This window comes from Diaporthe batatas (genome assembly GCF_019321695.1).
Source record: "Diaporthe batatas strain CRI 302-4 chromosome Unknown Contig00001, whole genome shotgun sequence".
Lineage (NCBI taxonomy): Eukaryota > Fungi > Ascomycota > Sordariomycetes > Diaporthales > Diaporthaceae > Diaporthe > Diaporthe batatas.
This window is the reverse complement of record NW_025408548.1, coordinates 3258092-3283638: the sequence shown is the minus strand read 5'-3', so window position 1 is coordinate 3283638 and position 25547 is coordinate 3258092. Positions and strand designations below refer to the sequence as shown.

Here is a 25547-nt window from a genome sequence, read left to right as displayed (position 1 = left end):
ACCATTGAGTGGTGACAGTCGGGCGATAACTGGCGGAAGAAAATTTTAGAATGTAAGTAGCAAAGAGCGAACAAGATATTCGTCGAGCCGCCGGCTGTCCTGACACTACCGCGTGTAAGAGATTTGCTAACAACCATTGCAATTTCAGTCCAATCATAGATCACGTTCGAGGTCTAGAACCAAGACCGAAGCTCCTTTTCCTATTCTAAGCAAGGAAATCAGACTTTGCAGACTTGATTATTATTTACGTTTGTTATGACTCGATCTTCTAAGAGTTACCAAACCTTGAATTTTCAGCGCCACAGATGCTAAACGCCATATATGCTGAAATACTGTGAATGCTCAACGCCATAGATGCTATGTTTTGTGCGTGCCATGCCCGGGTTGCCTGCATCTCGGGGCTGGTACGGCTGAGTTCTATCTTTTTTTTTCCCCGTCGATACTGATGTGGTTTGGAATCACAGCGGCCCAAAACAATTAGTCGGCGGCGCCGCCCACGGATTTCCATACAATCTTTGGTGCTGCCGAACTGTCTCCTGGTCTTTGTAAAACAGAGTGTTGTTTTCATACGCCCCATTATTGAGTTTGAAATATTCCAGGTCAATAGCGAGATACACGGACTCGCAAGCCCTCCATTGCGTGGCCAAGTCATCCAAGTCTCTGCGAGACATAGCCATAACCGGATTGTGCTCACCCCTGTAAACCCGGCCAAACGCCTCAAGGATTGTTTCAACCGATTCTGAAACGAATGAAAAGTCGACTTGGGCAAGGCGGAAGCGCGCGAGGACACGAATGTAGTAAGCAGCCACTGGGTTCAGCCGTATTGGGAGGGAGATATCAGTCGGGAAACCCGCGAGTTCGTAGGTGTTGATTTCGTCGGTATGGAACCCACCCAAGACTGCGGCTAATTTCTCCTGAAGAGAGTGTATCTCTAATATGAGTGCTTCAAGATAGACTAGCTGGTCATTAAGGAATTGGGCAACCCGCTCCGCTCCTTGTCGGCCCGTTGAGTTGTTTGCCCGGATAGGCCGAGGCCCGAGATCCTCCGCATTCTCAGGTGCCAAGTATCTGTGGTCACCTACGGTGACCGAATCTAGGTAGACACGTGGTATGTTCATACAAGCGGCTTGGTATTTCTCGAAAAGCTCCTCCTCCGAAATATTACCGAAGTTGGCCGGTAGTCGGATACACCCATAGACCTTGGAATGTATGTTGATCAAGGTCCGTCGGTCTGTGTGCTGTCTCATGAAGTTATTCATAGTTTCACTATTTTCTAGTTTGAGCCGCCGAAGGACTTAATGTGCTATCGTGAAGCGTTGTTGAAATTGAATGTGCAGGCACTGAGTCCAAATGGATGGTTGCTGGTAGTGACCAGTTACTAGTTAAATCATGACAATCACCTTCTCTAGTACTTTGATATGGGAAACTTGCGTTGTCTTTCGCAGTCTAAAAATAGGGGCAGCCGAATAAAAGAATGCGCTATGCCGTCTGGTTTGACAATGTTATTGTCTTCACACACGGAGAAGTGAACTCTACTCTACTATGTCAGGCTTGCTCGTGCCTGCAATGCACTCTGCATACTCCTGTGGGAACAATAAAGACGTGACAAAGGATCACGATAATACAATACTCTATTGTTTTTCGCTACAAACTACATTGTTCAACGCAGAGCAATCACGCCTTTCTGGATCCATCAACATCTGCACAACACATTCAATACCCAGCTGGCTGATGCCCAGGTGGTGTAACAATCCAAAGACCATATACAACTCACAGGATATATCAAGGAATATAAGCCGAAAATACCATAGACTTGGCTGAGATTAAACAAGTGGGTCTGTTCTTGATCCGTATACATTCTGAAGGCGTATACGTGTCCTGAATACAATGGAAAACCACTCAACCGAAATGCAGGTCGCACCAGCGATTACCACAGTGGAGCTTGGAAGCTTCGGCATACAGGCGCACACAGTGTTTATCGTTGGGCGATGGCCCATTTCTTAATCGAGTATTGGCCAGCGTCCCTCCCCCCGCCTCTTTCTTTTTCCTCCTTAGTCTTCAAGTTCTTTGTCATGTTTCTGTTTTAAGGCGCCGATGAGGCTGTACCTACACCGAGCTTGATGCGCGAATGGTTTCATTGGATAATCCCAAAGCGATTTTGTATTCTGATTTGTGAACACTCAACAGCTCCTCTCCAGGTCTAACTACTTCACCACTCCCGAATTTCACCACCAGGCCCTGTGAAGCCGGGACTCACCCACGCTTTTGCATCCTTGGATAGAGCCCTGACCTGCTCTTCATCCACCTCGATACCGAGGCCCGGACCGCTGAGAATGTTTATATAGCCATCAGTAACGTTCCAGACCTCTGGGTTTTTGGTATAAGCTGTGAGGTCCTGCGTGCCCGCGTTGTAGTGAATGCCCAGGCTCATCTCCTGGATGGCAAAGTTGGGGCTGGAGCAGTCGACCTGACAGTTCGCAGCCAGAGCAATCGGGCCGAGAGGACAGTGTGGAGCAAGAGCCACGTCGTATGCTTCAGCCATAGCAGCGATGCGCTTCATCTCGGAGATGCCGCCAATGTGGGAGATGTCCGGTTGGAGAATGTCCACGCAGCCTGCCTCAAGGAAGGGTTTGACGTCCCATCTGCTGTGGAGGCGCTCACCAAGGGCGATGGGGACGCTGGTCTGCTCGGCGAGGGACTTGATGCCCCCGATATGTTCTGAGAGCAGGGGCTCCTCGATAAAGAGAGGCCGGTGCGGCTCGAGCAATTTGACCAGCTGCTTGGCCATCGGTTTGTGGATTCGCCCATGGAAGTCGACACCGGCGTCCATGCCTAGATCTTTGACGGCTTTCACTCTCTCTACGCATGAGTCTAGAGCCGATGGCGAATCTAGCCAGCCTATGTCCTCTGTGGCATTCATCTTGACGCAGCTGAAACCTTGCGATTTTCGCGCTTTCCTGTTCATCCTGGTATTAGAAGCCGGAGACGATGATAGCTTTGAAGGGGAACTTACGCCTCTTCTGCAACATTGTTCGGACGGTTTCCTCCTATCCACGCGTACACCTTGAGCTTGTCCCGAACCTTACCTCCCAGCAACTGGTAGATCGGTACCCCGAGTTTACGAGCTGCTCGCAAGTCAGCATCCGTTCCTGCACGTTAATTGTCTTGTTTGCAGCCCACCTTTCAAATCCCAGAGTGCAATGTCGATTCCGGCCAAAGCACTCATGAAGACTGGACCGCCCCGGTAAAAGGTAGTTCGCCAGGACATCTGCCAGATATGCTCAATATCGTCGGCCTCGAAGCCATTGTATCGCTCGAACCAGGCATCCAGGCATCCTTCGACAGCCTGAGTATGACCCTCAAGCGAGGCCTCCCCCCAGCCAACATTGCCTGCTTCGTCTGTGATTTTGACGAACAGCCAGCGTGGTGGCACGCGGAAGTACTCCATAGTCGCTATTTTCCCCATTTTGAGTTCCGGATACAAAGATGCAGTTGAGGTACTGTACAGTCTGCCGTGTGCTAGCAACTGCACTGTTCTCTTCAGTGCTGCCGGTCCAGAGGACTGATTTGGTTGCTTGAACAAATATAAACAAGCCACCTGGGCAATTGATGTTTCTAAAATTTGATCAATACTGTTCGAGAGCCCGTTCCGAAGTCGTCGTTGGCCCCGGCCTTTTTACCCCACGATGCTGTTAGTATAGGTTGGCATGCAGTTAACGTGGGGATACCTCGGTATGGCAGGCCACCGTGCCGGGGAGGGGCAAGATGCATCATTCGAGTCTCCACCCGGATAAGGCCTCTTAGTGCATCGGAAAAGGCCCTTTGTGTGGGGGCCGTCTCTAAGCGCGGAACTCGTCCAAAGGACTCGGACTGGCCGCACGCCAACTCCTGCCACACTTCAACGTGAAGGAGCAACTGTCCGAAAGGTAGCAGCGATTCGTGTTCTGTGAATCCAGCTAATTGCATAAGTGAGATTATGTGGCAACCCAGACGTACGCCTGGACTAAAAGCTTTGTTGAGGATTTTGATCATGGGAACGTTTTATTGCTTAGATATCTAAAAACTACGAGATAATTCCACTTTCTTTCAAGCCATAAGAGAGAGATCCGGAATGTCTGTCGGACTACTCCAGTCCACGCGCTTGCCTAGTCTTCTTCTTGAACTCAGCAACTGCCTTTTCAAGTACCTCCGGCTTCGCGTCACCGAAGATGTCAACCCCCAATCTCGCAGGCAAGTTGTACCGATGATTACGATCGAGTGAGTTAACCTTCTCGAAAACATCCGTGGGTAACTCGGAAACTACTGACGGGTTAGATTGAGGGTGTTGTAAATGTGTCCATGACGTTACTTGCCTTCCAGGTTTGACTTGATCCTTGACGGGGTCACAGATTTTGTGAGAACGACCACACCTCGCTGGACGATCCAACTCAGTACGATTTGAGCAGGTGTTTTGCCGAGCTTCTCTGCCAGTTGGATGATCACTGGGTCCTCGATGGCCCTGGTATTCTGTCAGTCGACCATCGTGCCCATTGGTAATTTCCCAAGAACTCACATAGGCAAGTTGTAGATGTTGTTCCCGAGCGGGGAGTATGCCTCAACAACAATTCCCTATTGCCAAGTCAGCCAGAGTCTCAAACATTTATTTGATGCTCAATGTCTCACCTTGTCTTGACACCACTTGACCAGTTCCGGCTGCGCAAAGTACGGGTGAAGCTCGACCTGGTTGACGGCGGGCTTGATTTCGGCGGCGTCCCATATCTCATTGATCTTGGCAATGGAGAAATTGGAGACACCAATGGTTCTGATCTTCCCTTTCTTGACCAGGGCCTCCATCGCTCTCCATGTCTCGATTATCGGGACGTCAATGACATCTACGCCATATGTCTGCTCATCGATGGGAAAGCGCTCAGTGTCGTTGATACGGCGGAATGACACGGGCCAGTGAATCTGTAGGGTGTGAGTTGGGGTCTCTCAGGCCGAGAGCCGGGGCATCATACAAGATAGAGGTCTAGGTAGTCGGTCTGGAGATCTGCCAGACTCGTGTCTACAGCTCTTTCAACATCCTCACCCTTGTGGTGGGTGTTCCAGAGCTTGCTGGTCAACTAAAGGGGGGTATGGTCAGCAAAACCACAGACTTTCCCAGGCTCGAAGCCTAGTCCAAGGGTTTCCGTTCATACAAAGATATCTTTGCGGGGGACACCGGACGCCTTGATACCCTCGCCCACTTCCTTCTCATTGTCGTAGACGGCGGCGGCGTCAACATGGCGGTAACCTGACTTGAGGGCAAGCTCGACGGCATTCTTCACCTCATTGGGTTTTGATTGCTGGCATAGCAGTTAGCCTTGGCATCGCGGGAGTGGTGTACGAGAACATACCCAGGTGCCTAGCCCCACGGCGGGAAGGGTAAGTCCATTGTTGAGCTTGAAATGCTCAGCCAGCGTCGTGGAACCCATAGTGTTTCAGTTGTGTGCGTTTATCACAGCGATTTTGGAATTCTGGCGCGGACCGATCAGTTTATTTGCCCTGTGGTATAATTGTTTGGTGTTGCGAGAGTATACTGTCCGTCCAGATGTCATTTGAGCTGATAGCAGCTCAGATCACTACGTGGTGGGCCATGAACCATCGTCACTATGCGTCGTTATCCGATCGGAAATGCCCAAGTGCATAGACACTGTAGCAGAGACATCGGGAAAGTGCATAGAATGTGGTGGCAGCCGAGGTCGGTCGCGGCAGGTCCGGCCGAAGCCGTGGGGTCGTGCCGATGAGCGGAGTCGGCACCGGCGTGTCTCGGCAGTCAATGGCCCGAAGCCAACGGTCCACCATACGATTTGCTTGTGAATCACCACCACCTCGGACACGCATTCATGAGGAGGTAGCAAGACTTGAGCTCACACACACAAACACACACACACAGACACACACACCAGAGATACCACCTTCCCCTAAGACAGAAACAAAGTCTGCCAGTGCGAGCCAAAATGTCAGCCCCTGTCTCCAGCCCTCCAACGGGCGTCTTCGTCCCAGTGCCTACTTTCCTGAAGCCTGCCTCCGCATCACAAGGCCTGCAGCCCAAAGTCGACGTTGAGACACAAGCCAAGCACTCAGTCTTCCTGGCCAAGAATGGAATCCGTGGTCTTGTGCTTCTCGGCTCAACGGGAGAGGCCATCCATCTGAACAAGCAGGAGCGGTTCGACTTGATTGCCGGCTGCAGAAAAGGCCTTGACGATGCAGGCTTCCCAGACTACCCCATCATGGCCGGCGTGCTCACCAACGGTATCGACGAGACCCTAGAATGGCTACATGACTACGCCAAGGCCGGCGCACAATGGGGCCTCGTGCTGGTCCCGGGTTACTTTGGCGCGGCGGGCTCGCAGGCCAACATCCAGGAGTGGTACACCATCATTGCAGACAACAGCCCCATCCCCATCCTGATGTGAGTAGGGTTTCCAAAGACCTGTCTGGAGTTGACTCGGAGCTTTTCTGACCAGCGATTCAGTTACAACTACCCGGGTGTCACAAACAATGTCCTGGTAACTCCTGAGACTTACTCGGCTCTGGCTCAGCACCCCAAGATCGTGGGATGCAAGATGTAGGCTCACTCCAGATGTCCTCCGCACACTTGGATTGACTCCGAGGGAAAACTTATACTGACCTATAAATCAGGTCCCACGGCAACGTGTCTTGGCACGTCCAAGTATCCCTCGACCCAGCGATCGACCACAACAAGTTCCGAGTGTACAGCGGTTTCGGCCAGCAACTTGGACCCATTGTGTTCTTCGGAGCAGCTGGAGTCATCGACGGTCTGGCAGCTATCTACCCAAAGACAGTGTCACGATTGATGGAACTCTCAGAGAAGAGGCCGATCGACCCAGACACGCTGGCCGAGGTACAGAGGCTGCAGTACGTCGTAAGCAAAGCAGAGGAGTACATCGGCAAGACTGGCATCGTGGGAATTAAGGAGGCCGTCTACCGTGTCACGGGCATGGGAACTCTGGAGGGCGGCAGGCTGCCACTGAAGGGAAAGCTGGCGGACGGGGAGTGGGAAAAATTGAGCAAGCTGTATCTTGCTGATGTCGAGGCGTCGGAGAAGAGCCTGTAGATTCGCATGACCAAGGCATGAGAGCATTCGAACGAAGCATTGGCCAGGATCAAAGCAACAGGGCTCCTCGGCCATTGAACCCGTAGTATGCAATGCCGTGATGGCATTCGCAAGGTTCTACATGGATCAGATTTGTCGCAAATGTCCACAAGTATGATATGCAAGTTTCGAGTCGAAGGCATATGCGCATAAACAGGACCGACACCATGATACAGGATGGTTTTCCGATGCCCGCACAGCTGGGTAAACGGAAAAGACACCAGCAACTACTTAAGTAATCGAGACTGTTTCTCGATTGACAGGCATATCCTCCCAACAGACCGGGGCTGCCGACATCCCTTCTCAACAAAGCGGGCCGGTTGCCTTGCCACAGGGACAAGCCAGGGGTCTGCCATGTTTAGAACAGGCTGAGACTCGTTCCTCTCGTCTCTTCATGGCCAGTTGCAGCTAACAAGCCATTGTTAATTTCGGACGTCACAGGTAAGCCAACAACACGGTGTCCCGTTCAGCATTTCAACAGAAAACATAAACAAGTTCGTGAGTCTTTAAATTCAGTGACTGCATAGTATTGTATTGTGTCTTGATTAAGGTTTTGAGGACCTAGAGCCCCTTTCTTGAGTGCATGCGATCCAATGATGCTCCCTCCAACAGTGCCTGTCAACTAGTTTTCTTGGTGAGTTAAGACAAGTTAATTACATCCCTAAACCCGAGACTCTATTGGTGTACGAATGGCATATTGAAAAGCTGGTTCCCCAATGCGACCAAGATATCTTCCTCTTTTCAATATGCCCGAAATTCTCGAGCTTCTAATTACTCTCTCCCACTAGTACTTTATATAAGTTTTCTAGAAAGGATAGGTATAGCTATATTAAGCGTGATAATTAAATTTCTATTACTATTAGCTAGTTAAGCTATAATTTTATTAGTATACTTAATATTATAATATATAATTAAATAAATTAAAATAGACTTAATTTAAGAATTACTTTAAATATATTATATATTTTAATTAATATTATAATCTAATAAAATAAAGTTAATAAATATTTTAAATAATAAAATATAATTAATTAAAAAGTATATATTTTTATTATATTTTTATATAATTAATTATAAACTATTTATATTTTTAATTTTATTATTAAATTAAAATAAATAATTAAAGCTTTTAAAAAATAAAATATTATATATTTTTAAAATTAATTTAATTAAATTTATTATATATAACCTTTTATAATAATATTATAATTATTTATAATATTATTTATTATTAAAATACTTTTATATTAATTAATTAAATTATATATATTTAATTAAAATTAATATAATTAATATATTTATAATTAAAACTTATATAAATTATAAATTAATTTAACTTTTATAAATATAAAGTTAAAAGATATATAATTATAATTTTAGAATTAGTTTTTATTTAATTATATTATATTATTATAACTTTATTTAATTTTAACTTTATTTAAACTTTTTAAAACTTTTAATATTCTTTTTAAAAATTAAATTTAAAAGAAAGCCTTTAAGTTTAAATTTAAAATTTTATAAATTTTAATTTATTTTAAATTAAACTTATAATTTTTAACTTTTTAAAATATATTAATTATTTTAAATAATATTAACTTTTTTAAAAATTAAAGTTTATTTTTATATAATTATAAATTTAATTATTAATAATTATTTTATTTTTATTTATAATAAAGTTATTAAATTTATAAATTTAAATAATAAAGTATAGTTACTTTATTTAAAAGTTATATCTTAATTTAATTAAGTAACTATTTTTAATTAATTTTACTTAATAAGTATTTATTTAAATAAACTTAAAACTTTTAAGGAATAATAACTTTATTTTTATTTATTTTAATTAATCTACTTAAGTTATATAATAATATTATATATAATACTTAATAGCCTTTCTAAATATAAAACTAAAAGATTTATAATTATAATTTTATAATTAGTTTTTATTTTATTATATTATATTATTAAAACTTTATTTAATTTTTAACTCTTTTAAGCTTTTTTAAACTTATTTAATATTTTCTTCTTTAATAAAATTTAAAGTTTGAATATTTTAAATTTAAATTTAAAATCTTTATAGATTTTAATTTACTTTAAATTAAGTTAATAATCTTTTAACTTTTTAAAAATATAGTAATTATTTTAATAAATAATAAATTTTCTTTAAAGTAAAGATTTATTTTTATATAATTATAAATTTAATTATTAATAATTATTTTTTTATTTATAAGTTATTAAAATTATAAACTTAAATATTATATATAATAATAAAATATAATTATCTTATTTAATTATTTCTTAATTTAATTAAGTAATTACTTTTAAATAGTTTTATTTATAATATAGTAAAGTTAATAAAGTATTTATTTAAATAGAGTTAAAACTTATATATATTTCTAATTAAAGGAATAATAACTTTATCTTAATATATTTTAACTAATTTATTTAAATTATATAATAACTTTATATATAATATTAAATAGTATTAAAATTAATTTATAATTTATAATAATTTTAACTTTTAATAAATTAATTTATATTAAAGTTAATAATATTAATTTAAATTAATTAAATATAATTTAATATATTAATATAAAAATGTTTTTAATAATAAATAATATTATAAATATAAATTATAAAGTTATTATAAAAGTTTTATATATTAAACTTAATTAAGTTAATTTTGAAAAATATATTATATTTTATTCTTTTAAAACTTTAATTATTTATTTTTAATTTAATAGTAAAATTAAAATAATATAAATAGTTTATAATATTTAATAATATTAAAATTAATTTATAATTTATAATAATTTTAATTTTTAATAAATTAATAATATTAATTTAAATTAATTAAATATAATTTAATATATTAATATAAAAGTATTTTTATTAATAAATAATATTATAAATAATTATAAAATTAATTATTAATTTATATTTATTTAATAATAGATTATAAAGTTATTATAAAAGTTTAATATAGTAAATTTAATTAAATTAATCTTTAAAAGATATATTATATTTTATTTTTTAAAACTTTAATTTTTACTTTTAATTTAATAATAGAATTAAAAATATAAATAATTTATAATTATAAAATTATTATAAAAGATTTTATATAATAAATTTAATTAAATTAATTTTTAAAATATATTATATTTTACTTTTAAAACTTTAATTATTTATTTTAATTAAATAATAGAATTAAAAATATAAATAATTTATAAATTAATTTAATATTTATAAATATTTTTAAAAATATTAAATTTATTATATAATTTAAATAAATTAATAAAATTAAATAAATATAAAATTATTAATTTTAAAGTATTTTAATTTTATTAAAAATTAATTATTTAATTATATAATTTATTAAATTAAAATTTAAATATTAAATAAAATTATAATTATAATATTATTAAATAACTTAATAATTTTTAATAATTATAATTAAAATATATATAATATATTATTTTATATATTATATTATATATATTAATATATATATATATATATATATATATAATAATTATTTTTAAAGATTTAATTTTATTATATAATTTTTTATAATATTTTAATTAATAATATTATTAAAATAATACCTTTTAATTTTATTTTATAATATAAAGTTAAAATTATAAATATTTATTATATTATAATTATTATTATTATTATTAAATTCTTTTAAATATTAAATTTTAAATATTTATAATTATATAAAAGTATTATATATATTTTTAAAAATATAAAATAAAAGTAAAATTATATATAAAATATATTTTTAAATTTATAAATAAAAGTTTATTTTTAAAAATTAATTTAATATTTTTATATAAAATATAATCTCTTTTAAATATAAAGTTAAAAGATTTATAATTATAATTTTCTAACTAATTTTTATTTAATTATTTTATTATATTATAATTTAATTTAATTTTATTTAAACTTTCTTTTAAATTTTATAAAAGCTTTTATTTTTATAAGTATAAATTTTAATTTAAAACCTTTAAGTTTAAATTTAAGATTTTTATAAATTTTAATATATTTTAAATTAAATTTATAATTTTTAATTTTTAAAATATATTAATTATTTTAAATAATAATAATTTTTCTTTAAAGTAAAGGTTTATTTTATATAGTTATAAATTTAATTATTAATAATTATTTTTTTATTTATAGTAAAGTTATTAAAATTATAAATTTAAATAATAAAATATAATTACCTTATTTAAAGGTTATTTTTAATTTAATAGGTTAAGTAATTACTTTTAAATAGTTTTATTTATAGAGTTAATAGATAAGTATTTACTTAAATAGAGTTAGAACCTTTAAAGGAATAATAGCCTTTATTTTTACTTATTTTAATTAACTTATTTAAGTTATATAATAATATTATATATAATATTTAATAATATTAAAATTAAATAGTTTATAGTTTATAATAGCTTTAACTTTTAATAAGTTAATAGTATTAACCTAAATAGGTATAACTTAATATATTAGTATAAAAGTATTTTTAATAATAAATAGTATTATAAATATAGTAAATTATAAAATTATTATAAAAGTTTTATATAATAAATTTAGTTAAGTTAATCTTTAAAAATATATTATATTTTATTCTTTTAAGACTTTAATTATTTACTTTTAATTTAATAGTAAAATTAAAAATATAAATAATTTATAATTTTATAATTAATTTTTTATTTAATTATATTATATTATTATAATTTTATTTAACTTTATTTAAACTTTTTTAAGTTTTTTAATATTTCTTTTAAAAATTAAATTTAAAGAAAAGCCTTTAAGTTTAAATTTAAAATTTTATAGATTTTAATTTTCTTTAAATTAAATTTATAATTATTTAACTTTTTAAAATATATTAATTATTTTAAATATTAATAACTTTTTTAAAATAAAATTTATCTTTATATAATTATAAATTTAATTATTAATAGTTATTTTTATTTATTTATAAACTATTAAAACTATAAATTTAAAGTAATAATAGAGTATAGTTACTTTATTTAGTTACTTTTAGTTTAGTAGATTATATAATAGGTTAAGTAACTACTTTTAAGTAGTTTTGCTTAATAGATATTTACTTAAATAGAGTTAGAACCTATATATATTCTTAGTTAAAGGAATAATAACTTTATCTTTATTTATTTTAACTAACTTATACTTAAATTATATAGTAATATTATATATAGTGCTTAATAACGTTAAGATTAACTTATAATTTATAATAGCTTTAACTTTTAATATATTAACTTAAATAAACTAAGTATAGTTTAATATACTAATATAAAAGGTATCTTTTAATAATAGATAGTATTATAAATAGTAATAGTAGATTATAAAGTTATTATAAAAGTTTTATATAGTAAATTTAATTAAGTTAATCTTTAAAAATATATTATATTTTATCTTTTTAAGACTCTAATTATTTACTTCTAACTTAATAATAGAATTAAAAAAATAGAAATAATTTATATAAAATATAATTAAATAATTTATTTTATATTTAAAAATATTTATTTAAAAATAATTAACTAATTAACTAATAATAAAAATATTAAGAAATAAAGAATTTTTATTTTTAAACTTATTAAGTGACTTATTAATAGAGTGCTTTATAAAAAAGATATATATAATAACTTAATGTATGTGTTAAGAGTGAGAAGAGTCTTATCTTAGAGGCTAGGCAATAAACCCCGGGTCCAGGCCTAGTGTTGTGAGAACCATGGAGCCGTTATTACGGTGGTAGATAATACGCTGTTTTCCAAGCATAAAGCCTGAGGTATTGCCAATTGTATAAGCTAATGGTTTGAAATCAAACAGCCATGCTACTGAGGAGCACGCCCGCTTCGAACTCACATCCAACGCATCCTAGGCTTGGGTCTTCACGGCACACATTTGAGATGATGTTGACTCACCAATAGAAACAGCGTCCATCAGCTACCTAGGTAGTTTAGGACCCTAAAATCATGCAACCACCTCCTTCTAAGACGTTCGAGGTTTCGGTATCGTGACTAATTGAGTTAGTTACATTGTTCCTCCAACACCCTTCCCAGTATTGTCATCTGTCCTCAGTTTGCCAATGCCAGAGCCCAGCCAGGGATTAAGAAAAAGATGTAACTAATTTGAAGCTTATACAAAAAGGTACACACTTCTTCAAGGAATACTTTGGTGTACTCCTAGGTACATTTGAATCAGTTCATGACTTATCATCGATGGGGCAGGATTCAAGCGGCGCGTAAATCCACGTCAGTTACCCAGCCACTTAGTACACTGGTATCAGTTGCAGCGGATCCTTTTGAAATCAGTGGTGATACAACATGAGGATCACCTGTTTGAGGTTACACTGCATTGTTTCCAAGTATTACTTGCGTGCTGCAGTCATTGCATCCAGAGGTCAGCCGTTGGGGGCTCACAATGGGATCACGCGGAAGTCTTGTGACACCAAAGGCATCCTGTGAAATCAACCCTTTTCTAGCAGATCGATTCAATACTGAATAACCAGTGTGCATTGATCTAGTTTTTAAGCAACGTGTTGGACACATCCGTTTGTGATAGTTCACAAGCTCTGGGAGTTCCCGAAGACGCGGACTGTAATAGGTCTGGGCTATCAAATACCTCACCGGTACAAAGTTTAGTACTGCCTGGAAACCCGGATTACCATGCCGTGACAACCAGATACAGAACGTCTCAAATTGGCAACGTGCATATGCCTCAATCCTAGTGAAAGCGTGCCAAGTACTTGTCCGGTTCTGAGGATTCGCTATCTGTATGTGGCGATCTCACTCCAGCGCCACAGTTGGCCCAGACATCCATGGATCTGGGCGTGTACGGGGTGGGGGCCGGACAAGGGACACCAACGGCTCGGATTGCGGCTGGAAATTTCACTGCCACAAGCCTCGTCTGATTCAAGGCTCAAAACTCGGAGACGGTGGGTGACACGACGTGAAATATAGCTCATAGGTTGTAAGCAGGCTCTGCGAAGGGCACTTTTTGTCAACCGGTCTTCACTTCTCCCGAAATAGAACTGCCCCCCCACACACATGGGATGCCGAGACCATAGGATGACACTGAATTGTTGCTAGAGAATCGATTGGGGCGTCACATAGGCATTGAGTTCGGGATTGGGTTCCGGGCCAGAAGGAAGGCTGTGACCAGCTTTGGATCATGTTGTGCTCGCCTTGGTGTTAATTAGTGTCTTATTTGACGCGAGGATAAAAGTCATGCACTTTCCCTACACGTCAATCCGACTTGAAAATTTGCGAGTGAATTTGACCCGTACGTCTTACTTCATTTTCCTCCATCCTCGCCCGACTCCGGCACAATTTAGGTAGGCAGTGGAGAAGCAGCCAACAGAGATGGCCGATTTCGACCCTACCAAGATCCCGGTTGAGATGCCACCCCCAGGTCACACCATTGACTTCACCGGCGGGCCATCCCAGGCGTGGATGCCTCGGCTCGCAACTTACACTACACTACCACTTGCAGTGGGTTTCATGATACTCCGTATCTACTCCCGTCTACGAGCCAGGGTACGGTTTGGTGTAGATGACTGTAAGCATCTGATATATCTTGCTCATGCGTCTTGTTTGTCAACTAACAATTCTCAGACTTAGCGGCAGCAGCTGTCGTAAGTTACGGCCGGCTAAGCAGGCTTCGCCCCCCCCCCACCTTTACCCACTGTAAAGTTGGGGATGCTACAGAACAGCTTGTTGATTACATTCACTAGGTTGTCAGCTGCGGGTTCTGCGGCGTCATACTTTCCAATGGTCCGTCATGCTGCCTGTCTGAGCTGCTTTGTCATGTGGATACTGATCATGTCCCAGTCAGCGACGATCTCTATGGCCGTCATGCTTGGAATGTCCCGTTTAGCGCCATAAACACTACGTACATGCAGGAAAGTCAACCACAAACCCCTACCAATGACCGAAAACACAGAGTAATTCACCTGGACTTTGAGCCATCAATTGACTTGGCTATCAGGAACTCGCATCAATAACAGCACTGTACTGTTGGCTTTCGGCGCTGGTCAAATTATCTCTCTGTGTCTTTTTCCTCCGAATCTTCTCCCCCTCAAGAATTAGCAGAATCATGATATGGGCCGGCATAATCGTGGTAGCAGCATCTTATACTGCATTCTTTATTTCGTGGATGGTGTTGAGTATCCCATCGCCTAGCGAGAAAGGATGGATGGATCCTGTTTATGTCCAGAGGACCGCCGCGGGAACCATACCACATAGCGTCGGATTAGGTGTTGTGGGCACTGTGACTGACTTTTATATCCTTGTGATACCTTTGACCGCTATTTCGGGGTTGAAAATGACGGTCGCAAGGAAGATCGGAATATCAGCGCTTTTCGCTACTGGTATATTGTACGGAACCTGCGCAGCCCCTTGATTTTATTATCCGTTGACGGCAGTACCGACACTAACCAGTCTTTCCCCCAACAGAGCTTGCAGCTTTTCCGCAGCCTCCCTTGCCAAGCGTGTTGACACATATCGTGCAAGATTCATAGACAAGCATTCGGATCCTCTTTGGTTGTCAATGATAGCTTATGCATTGGCGTGAGTCTAACAAAGAATTGCCCCTTGTCTTTTCTGATTCTGATTTTGCCCTCGTTCTAGGGTCGCCGAAACCAATCTCGGAATTGTTTGTGCCTGCGTGCCAATTACCTTCCCTACATTCAAGGGCCTGGCCGAGAAGGCCAGTAACAGTTGGGGTTCTTGGAAAGGCTATCGGTCCAGGCAAAGAATACCCTCACTGACTCCGAAGGGGTCTACCGACTACACAAGTCACGCATCGGCGACACAGCGGGGGCTACCCAGCGTTCCCAAGGGCACGCTTCACACGCTGCTGTCATTCGTCAGGGGACCGCAGACCTCCCAACGTGGCGAGAAGTCACAGGGCATTACTGTGACTCAAGACACCGATATAGAGATGTCGCCTCGTTCTGGGGGCCGTTCTTGGGAAGCGGGAAATATAGTACCGCCTGCCTTGAGCTCTGGACGAAATGTGATGCTCGCGGACTGAAGGCACGCATGGGTGATTGGAAACAATTTGCGCGATTCGGAAAGGATATTCAAGATTCGCAATAATTTTGAGCACTAATGGCAATCGTGTTAAGGGTCGTGTTCGGATTGTCGAGGGCTGGAGAAATCTTTGTGCAAGAGTATTCATCACATTTATTGGAGAAAGTCATCCGAGCAGCGCTGTTTCACGGCAAATAGGTAGTCATGCTTATCGATTGACAGCTTCCCTTTGATGAAAGCGACTAGAATGTACCTAGGCCTCCTTTTTCACTGAGAATATTCATGTAGCTGGTGGGCGAGGCCATTTACTAAAGTACAGTCTGCTGACTCCATGAGGATTCATTTAGCTTTCAGTTAGATGATCTGTTGTTATGTGTATAAAAGGTCTCCTCAGTATCAAACAGGTGGAATCAATATGCTTAGCTGACACGCTGCATCTCCAGCTGAAGTACCAAATGGTCTAGCCTCCCTGCCCACTTGAGGTCGCCAGCTTGATAGCTATGTTCCTGCTGGGCAGGGGAACCAAATAGGCTGATCCTTTTCACGTCTTAATATTTACCTAGCACAATCGAACTCACGGGCACTGAAACATGGACATTCAATGCATCTGGTGTGCAGAAGAAACATTTCCAATTCGGATTTCAAGCTAAGGTTCATGCACTATAACCCAATCATCCTTTCAATGGAAGCCCATGCGGTGGTCCTGGTAGTCCCGTACCCCATTCGTTGAGTACTGGCAGATAAATGAGGAAGTTAATTGTAAGTGACACTGTAGAAATCATCAGCAACTTTCAATCTTTCATGAAACAGGTGCAACAAACAGCCAGTGAATTCGAACAGCAACCACAGCCAAGTCTGATTGTTGTGACACAGGTACTGCAATGTATTGCAGATGCTAATGTGGACCAAGATGAAGCTCATGGCTAGGAAGGCTGAGAATAATGCAGAAGTCTTGAAATTTCTAGTCCACATCTTGGAAAGCTTTCGTTGAGTTTCGAAAATTGAGAGAATTGGATCCTTGGCTAGATGTCGGGTTGGAATCACTGAGATGATAGCGTAATGAAACTGCGAAGCCGGATATGTATAGATCAGGCGAACTTTTCAGGTACCCCAGACTGGATCAGTAATGTTAGACGTGACCTTGGAATGTACTTTGGGCAATGGTGGAGACGGTTCCTGCGGGGGCTGCTGTTCTCGGTGTGACTGTCTGTCCCCTTGGAAGGAGCTCGGCTGTTGCCGTTGTACATTACGAGGATCGCTTGGATTGGCGGAGTGCGCTTACTGAGACGCATTGGCATTCCTCTGGGTAAGGCTGACTGCAGTGTTTGGATTCCTCATGCAGAAAAAAGTGCGTGAATTCTCGGGTTGAGGCTGCAGATGGCTGACATCCCGTGCGTGCTTGCGTACCAGCAGCTCCAAGGAAATTTGAGACTACTGAATGCTGGGGGCGGAAGATACTGGATGGCAACACTTACTACGTAAAGCCGGTATTATCTGTTGTGCGGAACTGGGGGCCGGACAGGGCAGGGGTCCGTTTACAGCTTGCTTTGACCCTGCGCCACAGAGCCTTTAAAAGGCAGGCTGAGGATCAATATTTGCCCCAGTAATCCCGGCCCGTCTCTGGTATGGTGTTCTAATATGGAGGGTGTTACACAGCTGCATCACATGGGCAGCCTAGGCGTGCCGCGGAGCCGCAGGTGCTGGAAGCTCCTTCCAGTGTAAAGACCAATTCGGCCGTTCACCGAGCCGCCGGTTAGGATGAGGGTGTGTAAGCCTGCTCACAGAAGCTATTTGCGATCTGGGTCTCAGAAAGAGAGCATCAAATGCGATGGCTCCAAATCTATGAAAGTTTTGCTGGACTATGGTAGCGGCTATCTGCATCCATCTTTCAATTGCGAGGTCTCTGCTTTCAAGTAGCTTGAGCACCGCTTCTCCTGCATGAAAATCCTTTCGCGGGACGGTTCCTTCGCTTAAAAGGATCGCGATGCTAGTCCTTCCTCGTTTAGAGCAATCGTAACTGCAGAGCAGGCTCTAGCTCGCAAGTATTACATTGGCTGCATGAGCGATATTGACCTCAGCCATCCCATGTCAAGCAGCTTATCTATTGCCAAGGTGATGTGGCTCGTAACTGGCACCTGGGAGCAGATCGAATGTACATGTCGCTAGGTAACTTTGTATCTGCACGTCTCGTCTTGAACTTTCTTGTACCCTCCACAAGACTTTCCTTCCGTTGCACTAACTCCCTTTGTCCATGTCGGCTTGCTCCTCGGCCACGCCTTTTTTCCTGATATCCGTCCACCCCATGCCCCATGACAGCCCCAAATACACGCATGCGAGGGCCGCAGATAAATAGAAAACTGCGCTCAAGGCGCGGGAGTAAACACGCAGCACACTTTCAAGGTCTTGCTCGGGCACAACAGACCGAAATGCTGTGGCTCCGGCTCCGATAACTCGATCGGCTGGCACGCCTGGCACATTTTGCTCCAACAGCGTCCTAAGCTGGTTGTTGAAAATGACGTTCGCCACAGTTAAAAAGATTGAGCCTCCAAATGTCTGCGCAAAGACGATCAAAGACATACTCTCGGGGACAAGATGAGACCCGAGGACCGCTTGCACGGCGATGAAGGGCATCTGTATACCCACGCCTCGACCAAACCCAAGAAGAACTTGGTACCCAATCCATTTGGCTGTTGGCGTTGAGACAGTCAATAGAGACAAAAGTCCTCCGCCAATGGCAACCATGACTCCGCTTAGTAGAACAGCTGGAATGCAGTATCCGAGCTTTCCCACTATTCAACTTCGTTAACAGCGGTGCCTCCGAGTACGATGTGGCAGATGGATGATTCTATCATGCGAACTCACCGATGGCTCCAAAAAAGGCAGAACTAAGCAGCTGGCTGAGTATGCTTGGTAGTAGATATACGCCACTCATAGTGGGTGACGCGCCCTTGACTGCTTGGAAATATATTGGCAAGTAGTAGGAGTGAACAAGCAAGGTGGACGTCATAAAGCCGCCCACGAGAACACTGCTCCAGACAGCGCGCTTGGAGAGAAGCGAGAGAGGCATCATTGCCTTCTCCTTTCTCCAACCTTCCCACGCCGCGAACACAATCCCAGTGGCCAGACCACCACATAAAAGGCCGATCACCCTGGGACTGCTCCAGGCATATCGATTTCCACCGTACTGGAGTCCGAGGAGTATCATAGCGACCGCAGGGGCGAAAAGAAAAAAACCAGGTAGATCCAAGTGCGACAAGAGGTGTCCCGCGTGAGAGACCTTTTGGCCATGGTCAGGTATTGCGGTGAAGAGCAGCGCCGCGCAGGTCACGCCACCTATGGGCAAATTAATGTAGAAACCTAGGATCGACTTATTTAGATGCCGGTCTCGTGTCCCTTCCCTTTCAACAGCCAAGGGTTTTCAGTGGTGGGAGGCACGGGGAGACATACACCAGCGCCAGGTAGAGTATTCTGTTAGGGCGCCACCTATGAGCGGTCCAGCCACGCTGCCCATGTATGCAACTGTGAATCACGTGTCAGTGGCTATGTGCACGATGACGAACCAGTTTAACTGCTTGGAGATGGCCCATACTCCCCAAAACTATGCCGGTCACGGCTGGCCTCCTGGTTAGAGGAACTGATGCCGCGACGATGGTCAAGGCGCCATTCATTATCCCCGATGACCCTAAGCCTGCAATGGCACGTCCGACTATGAACACTGGCGACGAGCTTGCAAGCCCACACACCAGCGAGCCGACCTCGAACACGGCAATGAAGGCAAGAAAAGTCCACTCGGCTCCTGTCAGTATCATGAGATGAGAAGTAGTTGGCCGGATTTAACTTGCCTTAATTCCGAGGTGGGAGTACAGCTTCCCGGTCATGGGCTGCAGTGCAGCACTGAGCTGGAGTGAGTCGGATGCATTGGCATACGCGGTATGGAGCCGGTCTCGGGATCTGACCTGGAAACTGTGTATGCACTGCCGTACCATCCCAGATCTGGGAGCGAATTGAAGTCGTCGGTGATGCGTGGGATCGCCTCACACTTTGTCAGCTGTGGGCGATGTGGGCGACGGATGGGAATCCAGCCGTACCGTCACGATGATTGTCATGTCAAGAAGCATGATAAACGCTGCCAACGTGACGCCTGTGAGAATCGCCAATAGCCTCGGTCCGGACAGATAGCCCACAGTCGAGTTAACAGGATAGGTAGGCTTCTCTGGTGGGGAACGACAAATTGCGTCCTCGCATTGTGTGATCTGATCAGAGGAATGGCCCTCCGGAGCTAAAGGCATGATGACTTAGGTATTTCGGCGACTCAGGCAACTGAATCGCTAGGGAGTAGGAAGGACACAGATTTGTTTTTGTGGAATTCTGAGCTATCTCTGAGATGAACAGCGGCTACCCCCCTGGACTCGCCTTTCGCAGCGGTTCGGATTCACGAATGGAATGTGGCTCGCTCTCAGGTGGACTAGTCCGGACGCAGAAGGATGAATGCACGAACCGCAATGTCGCCCGCTCCAAAAACATTTCGCAACCAATAACTACCTCGCCAGCAGCGTGTGGGTGATACTACAGACGTCTGAAGGATTTTGTGTAACCGTCAGACGGGAATCAGCAGCAATGTCTTGCGACGTAAGCGGATGAGTTCGCCGATTAACGGAGAATCTTGGCGGGCGCGGACATGGGGTCTTGCACCTGGGTACTCATGCCCAGGTGCCTCGGCTATGAGTTCCGTGTCATCCAGTTGTGAGACAGATCAGGCATGTAGAATCTGACAGCCCGGCGTGGAAGATAAGCACTATTGAATTGAATAATTGCGCTAGTCCATGCGAGCAAGGATATCATCCTGGGGCACACTCCGAACATTCAGACCTTCTCTCCACAATTAGTCACTTCAACAGTGCGGCTTAAAAGACCATTCTATAAAGGCACATAGTCCATCCTAGGGCTCCAGAGAGGGTATTGGGGCTAATGTTGTGACGGCTCAAGGTTTCCTTCCACAATGTACATGTTCTGGGTAAAGGGGCTCGGACTCGCTGGATTTAGAAAGTTTGGCAGATTTTTCTTTCCTTTCTCAGTGCCTCAAGTCTTGTGCAGTACAATCAAAGCCAAGACTGGGACTGTACGCCTTCGTGATGTATACGGATTAAGAACGAAACCAGCAAAGCCAAGACAAGTGACAAGCAGGTACTACCCTGGTACTCACACAGGTCGGTCCGTTGATACTTCGAGTGGTATTAATATAGTCACTTGTCCCTGGCTAAATACTTGGGCGTACACCCAATTGAAGAAATATACGTCGATACCTCGCAGTTGACTCCCGCATTTGGGGGCCGCACTACGCGGGAACGCCCAGCCAAGTCATGCTCTCTTGGCAACACGAGTTAGGTCTTATTTTACATTGAACTCGCTTATAGCTAGTGGTGTGAGAGCTCCGCTTGCTCAAGTATACGGAAGAACAAACTCAAAGTAACCGAGTCGGGCAGCTATTGAGGATACCAGCCTCGTCTGTCGCATCGCTTAATGAGCTTGGTATCTCTAGATAATGCCTGTACAAGTCGCGGCGTCACTCATACATCGACATGAGGCTGATCTGATCACTTTGTTATCACTCAGGAGGCGTCGATGTGCAGTATTGGAGGCAAGGATTGGAAGTGTTGCCATGTCTCGGGCAGGATGGCTAGGTGGCTCATTCTGATGGGTGGGGGGGGGGGGGTTGGACGGGCACGATTTCAATTCAAAGTTCTCTAGAACTAACTAAGCATATAAGCTGCTTGAATTCGCGAGAGAAGTTATTGCTCCGGAGACGACATGATCAATTTCTTCGTACTACCACAAGCAACTTTCCTATCTACACGAGCAATGAGGGTTGAGGACGTTCTGGGTCGTCTGGCAGTAATGGCCGAGCTGCCAAACATGAAGACCTCGTGCTTGCTAGCAGCTGGGCTGGGTTTCGCCCTAGTCGCTTGGAGGTTCTGGTGTGCGTTGTTCAAAACGAATCAGCTGGAACCTCCTGTTCTCAGGTCCTATGTTCCTTTCATAGGACACCTTTGGGGCCTGATGAGACATGCCCATGATTATCTCACTTCTCTTCAGTATGTTTCAACTTGGGTCATTTTCCCGTGCGGAATTTCCTGCTAGCAGCAACACTGATGTCACAAAGCCTCCAAAATCCTCTTCCCGTCTGTTCGCTGCCTATGCTGGGACGCAAGGTCTATGTCATCAACAATCCAATCCTCATCCAGGCTGCCTTCACCAACACAAAATTGAGCTTTGGTCCTTTTGTTATAGACTTCGTGGGCCGAATGGATGAGCTCTCTGCTTCAGCCCGTCGAGCCTACGTCGAGGAGGGCATGCATGCCCGAGTCAAACAAATTTTCTCTACCCACATGACAGGGCAGCCGCTGAAGAAGATGAACACTGTCTTGCTCACTCAATTAATGCTACACCTACCTGGAAATGGTTCCGTGGTTGAAGTAAAAAGTCTCTGGGTATGGCTCAGGAATATCCTGACCGTGGGCTCGACGTCCATGCTGCTCGGCGCAAGGAATAATCCATTCAGGACGGATGCTGCTCTCGTTGAAGCATACTGGTGAGTTCTCATAAGAACCATGAAGTCCATGTGGTTGAGGCCCTGGGCTAATTGCAAACCGCAACGCAGGAAATACGAAGCAGGTGATCCATCGCGGCGCTACAATGTCACAGCTGTTGGGAACCGAAGCTCGGCAAAGAACCACGCGGCCATGCTGAAAGCCCTAACAGCGTACTTCTCTGCCGGCCATGATCTCTCGCAGCATCCTGAAGACGCCGACATTGCCCAAATGACGCGAGAGACGACCGGTATGCAGCGTGAGTGGGGTTTCACGGACACAGATCTTGCCGCAGCGCAAATCGTCATCATTCATGCGACACTCGTGAGTGCCGTGCCCACCATAATTTGGGCGGTCGCGCATGTGTTCAGTAGGCCTGAGTTACTCGCCACGCTGCGGGAGGAGGCTCTCAACGCTGTCACCATCAAGAGCGACGATGAGGATCCTGGTAGTGCCAAGCATGTGCTAGTTACCGCGGAACGGATCGAGCCTCGCTGTCCCACACTGGTTGCGGTGTTCCGCGAAACGCAGCGGCTCGCAGCCGTTGGAACACTGCACCGGCGTGTCCTTGAAGACACCATGATCTCAGGTAACATCGAAGGCAAAGAGGTTAGTTATTCTCTAAAGAAAGGCGTCGCAGTCCTGATGCCTGTCGTGCCGAGTCACCGCAACACCGAGACTTGGGGTGAGGGAGTGGATGACTTCCAACCCGAACGTTTTCTGTCGGAAGAGAAGATCGACACCAAGGGGGCGTCGCAGCTGCGCAAGAAGGCTTACTTCCCCTTTGGCGGCGGCAGGGAGCTGTGTCCAGGGCGCAACTTCGCCACGGCGGAGACCCTCAGTACGCTTGTCGTGCTGATCTTAGGCTTCGACATCCACGCACGGGACGGCTCTACATTCAGGTTGCCTCCTGTAGGCCCCTCAAAGATGACGTCGCAGACAGCACGGCCTCTGGAGACAGCAGACATGGCGGCCAGGATCAAGCGTCGCGAAGGCTGGGAGAATGTTGTTTGGGGCGTCAGCACCACGTCAACCATGTAATAGACCTGTACTCAAAGATGGCGCGGAAGAACGTTGACGGCCAAGTTCGATGGCATAATGCCCGAATAACTGCCGTATCAGTTTGTCTTCTCTTTTCAAAACAGCCATTTCATACCCTGTGGAATAGAAATCTCAGTTTCACAGCATTTGCGCAAATGCATGCAAAGATTAGTGGGTACACATATAGCTAAACAACCTTGCCCGCTCTAGGCAAACTGGCGACCACCAAAATGGCAATAAATAATTCAAGCATGTTGTAGTGTGGTTTAATTACGCTGTGAAAAGGCTGGTGTTCTCCATCCTTCCCTGCCCTTCTGTTCTTTACTGTAATGTCCACATCATTATCCTCCGCCCATTTACGGCCGAGCCGCATGTCAATTCCACCAAGCCAAGTATCTAGGCCCGCTTCACGCCCACCTCCCTCGCCGCCTCTTGCCGCATAACTGCTAAGAAGACCTTATCCTCCGCCCAAGCAGGCAATAAACTGCTTCCGAGCTGCTGCAGCGCATGAGCCCAATATCCGATGACCAATCCATGTCCACGGCCGACCTGCTGCAGGGCGGCTCGAGCCATGGTCGTCGCATCTGGCACGAAAAGTGAGGGAGGTTCGCGACAGCCAGAGACTCCAGTGACCCTGCCCACTCTGACACCCAGTAGCTCAACCTCGTCCGCCGCGCCGCCTTGGAGAGCCATTTCGAGGCGCACCGAGCGCGTCATGTTCATGAGGAACTGCTTGCTAGCGCTGTATGAGGCCATTAGGGGAAGGCCTGGGTCGGCCATGGAGCTGATGTTCATCACCAGGGCTGGCGAGCTCTTGATCAACTTGGGAAGTAGCACGCGTGTCAGGTGTAGAGGGAATAGTGCGTTAAGGCTAACGTTGTCTGTGATCCGAGCGGCAGAGGATTGGCTCAGAGGCGCACATATTGGATTGACCGGGCTCCCGCCCGCATTGTTGATCAGAACCGTAAGATGCAAGTCGTCAACCGCGGCTGCTATGGCTGTGAAATCCGGGACGCCCTGACCGATCCCATCAACGGTATGCTTCTCCTGTTGATCTTGCAATGCAATGCAGTTCAGACATGGCACCTTGCTTGCGTCCGCGGTCAGAATGCGGAATGACCTCTCGGGACATATTTTCTGCAGCTCTGCCAGCACGAGGGATAGCTTTGTGTGGTTCCTCCCATGTAACACGACGTTGAACCCTCGCGATGACAATTCAAGCGCAAGCGCCCGGCCTATACCGGCTGAAGCTCCTGTCACCAGGGCCCACGGCGCGCGCCCGCCCGAGTCCGTGTGTGCGTACTTGTTCAGTCTTGATGGAAGGAAGTATGTAGTGCCTAATCTAGCGACTTTAATAGCCGCGAAGAAAAGCGTGAGTGCTCCAATGGTGGAGATAATGACTGGAATGTACGGCATTTCTAAGTATGCTGACACCAAAAGAGGTAGGATAAAATTGGTGGAGGTAGACTGGTTCAGTTTCGCGGATATAGAAGAGCGGAATCACAGTGTCTGGGCAAAAGGCAAGCCGAGATGGCATGCCCGGTTGAAGAATAGAAGTAATCATAATGTGGGCGTGCCACAAGTGACCGGTCGCACCAGGCTCGGGAACCAACCGGTCTGAAGGGACCTCGCACTAATCAGAACTTGCTGCTGTGAGACATGCCAGGCCTCATAGCCACGGATGTTGTGTAACGACAACGAGCCGGTTCGGGCTGAATGCCAATTGCCAAG

At 42.7% G+C, this 25547-nt stretch overlaps 8 protein-coding genes across 8 annotated transcripts; 3 read left to right on the top strand and 5 right to left on the bottom strand.

Moving 5' to 3' along the window:
* Nucleotides 1–458: 458 nt before the first annotated feature.
* Nucleotides 459–1259, bottom strand: KVR01_000004 (uncharacterized protein; the record flags this gene model as incomplete). Its single annotated transcript, XM_044784338.1, has 2 exons — nucleotides 459–1043; nucleotides 1104–1259. The coding sequence occupies 2 exons, from the start codon at nucleotides 1257–1259 to the stop codon at nucleotides 459–461; spliced, it is 741 nt and encodes a 246-aa protein (XP_044649953.1).
* A 950-nt stretch (nucleotides 1260–2209) lies between these two features.
* On the bottom strand, nucleotides 2210–3466 carry KVR01_001055 (uncharacterized protein; the record flags this gene model as incomplete). The annotated part of the gene is made up of 3 exons (XM_044787598.1): nucleotides 2210–2957; nucleotides 3014–3125; nucleotides 3181–3466. The coding sequence occupies 3 exons, from the start codon at nucleotides 3464–3466 to the stop codon at nucleotides 2210–2212; spliced, it is 1146 nt and encodes a 381-aa protein (XP_044651004.1).
* Nucleotides 3467–4123: 657 nt separating this feature from the next.
* On the bottom strand, nucleotides 4124–5635 carry KVR01_000006 (uncharacterized protein; the record flags this gene model as incomplete). Its single annotated transcript, XM_044781458.1, has 7 exons — nucleotides 5376–5635; nucleotides 5178–5324; nucleotides 4998–5102; nucleotides 4663–4947; nucleotides 4553–4608; nucleotides 4353–4498; nucleotides 4124–4299 (listed from the first exon to the last, which is right to left on the bottom strand). Exons 1-7 carry the CDS (start codon nucleotides 5451–5453, stop codon nucleotides 4124–4126), a joined length of 993 nt encoding a protein of 330 aa, XP_044649955.1. The 5' UTR covers nucleotides 5454–5635.
* A 216-nt stretch (nucleotides 5636–5851) lies between these two features.
* Nucleotides 5852–7241, top strand: KVR01_000775 (uncharacterized protein). Its single transcript, XM_044794177.1, has 3 exons — nucleotides 5852–6433; nucleotides 6497–6589; nucleotides 6664–7241. Exons 1-3 carry the CDS (start codon nucleotides 5979–5981, stop codon nucleotides 7097–7099), a joined length of 984 nt encoding a protein of 327 aa, XP_044650724.1. The 5' UTR covers nucleotides 5852–5978; the 3' UTR covers nucleotides 7100–7241.
* Nucleotides 7242–14517: 7276 nt separating this feature from the next.
* Nucleotides 14518–16189, top strand: KVR01_000412 (uncharacterized protein; the record flags this gene model as incomplete). Its single annotated transcript, XM_044788253.1, has 7 exons — nucleotides 14518–14566; nucleotides 14648–14713; nucleotides 14770–14789; nucleotides 14889–15046; nucleotides 15238–15531; nucleotides 15610–15723; nucleotides 15784–16189. The coding sequence occupies 7 exons, from the start codon at nucleotides 14518–14520 to the stop codon at nucleotides 16187–16189; spliced, it is 1107 nt and encodes a 368-aa protein (XP_044650361.1).
* A 2123-nt stretch (nucleotides 16190–18312) lies between these two features.
* KVR01_001045 (uncharacterized protein) lies at nucleotides 18313–20584 on the bottom strand. The gene is made up of 7 exons (XM_044788898.1): nucleotides 20277–20584; nucleotides 20145–20221; nucleotides 20031–20082; nucleotides 19778–19976; nucleotides 19636–19707; nucleotides 19051–19545; nucleotides 18313–18977 (listed from the first exon to the last, which is right to left on the bottom strand). The coding sequence occupies exons 1-7, from the start codon at nucleotides 20475–20477 to the stop codon at nucleotides 18424–18426; spliced, it is 1650 nt and encodes a 549-aa protein (XP_044650994.1). The 5' UTR covers nucleotides 20478–20584; the 3' UTR covers nucleotides 18313–18423.
* A 1423-nt stretch (nucleotides 20585–22007) lies between these two features.
* On the top strand, nucleotides 22008–25370 carry KVR01_000467 (uncharacterized protein). Its single transcript, XM_044788560.1, has 3 exons — nucleotides 22008–22280; nucleotides 22349–22777; nucleotides 22847–25370. Exons 1-3 carry the CDS (start codon nucleotides 22048–22050, stop codon nucleotides 23814–23816), a joined length of 1632 nt encoding a protein of 543 aa, XP_044650416.1. The 5' UTR covers nucleotides 22008–22047; the 3' UTR covers nucleotides 23817–25370.
* Nucleotides 24213–25232, bottom strand: KVR01_000829 (uncharacterized protein; the record flags this gene model as incomplete). The annotated part of the gene is made up of 1 exon (XM_044792096.1): nucleotides 24213–25232. One exon carries the CDS (start codon nucleotides 25230–25232, stop codon nucleotides 24213–24215), a length of 1020 nt encoding a protein of 339 aa, XP_044650778.1.
* Nucleotides 25371–25547: the final 177 nt, after the last annotated feature.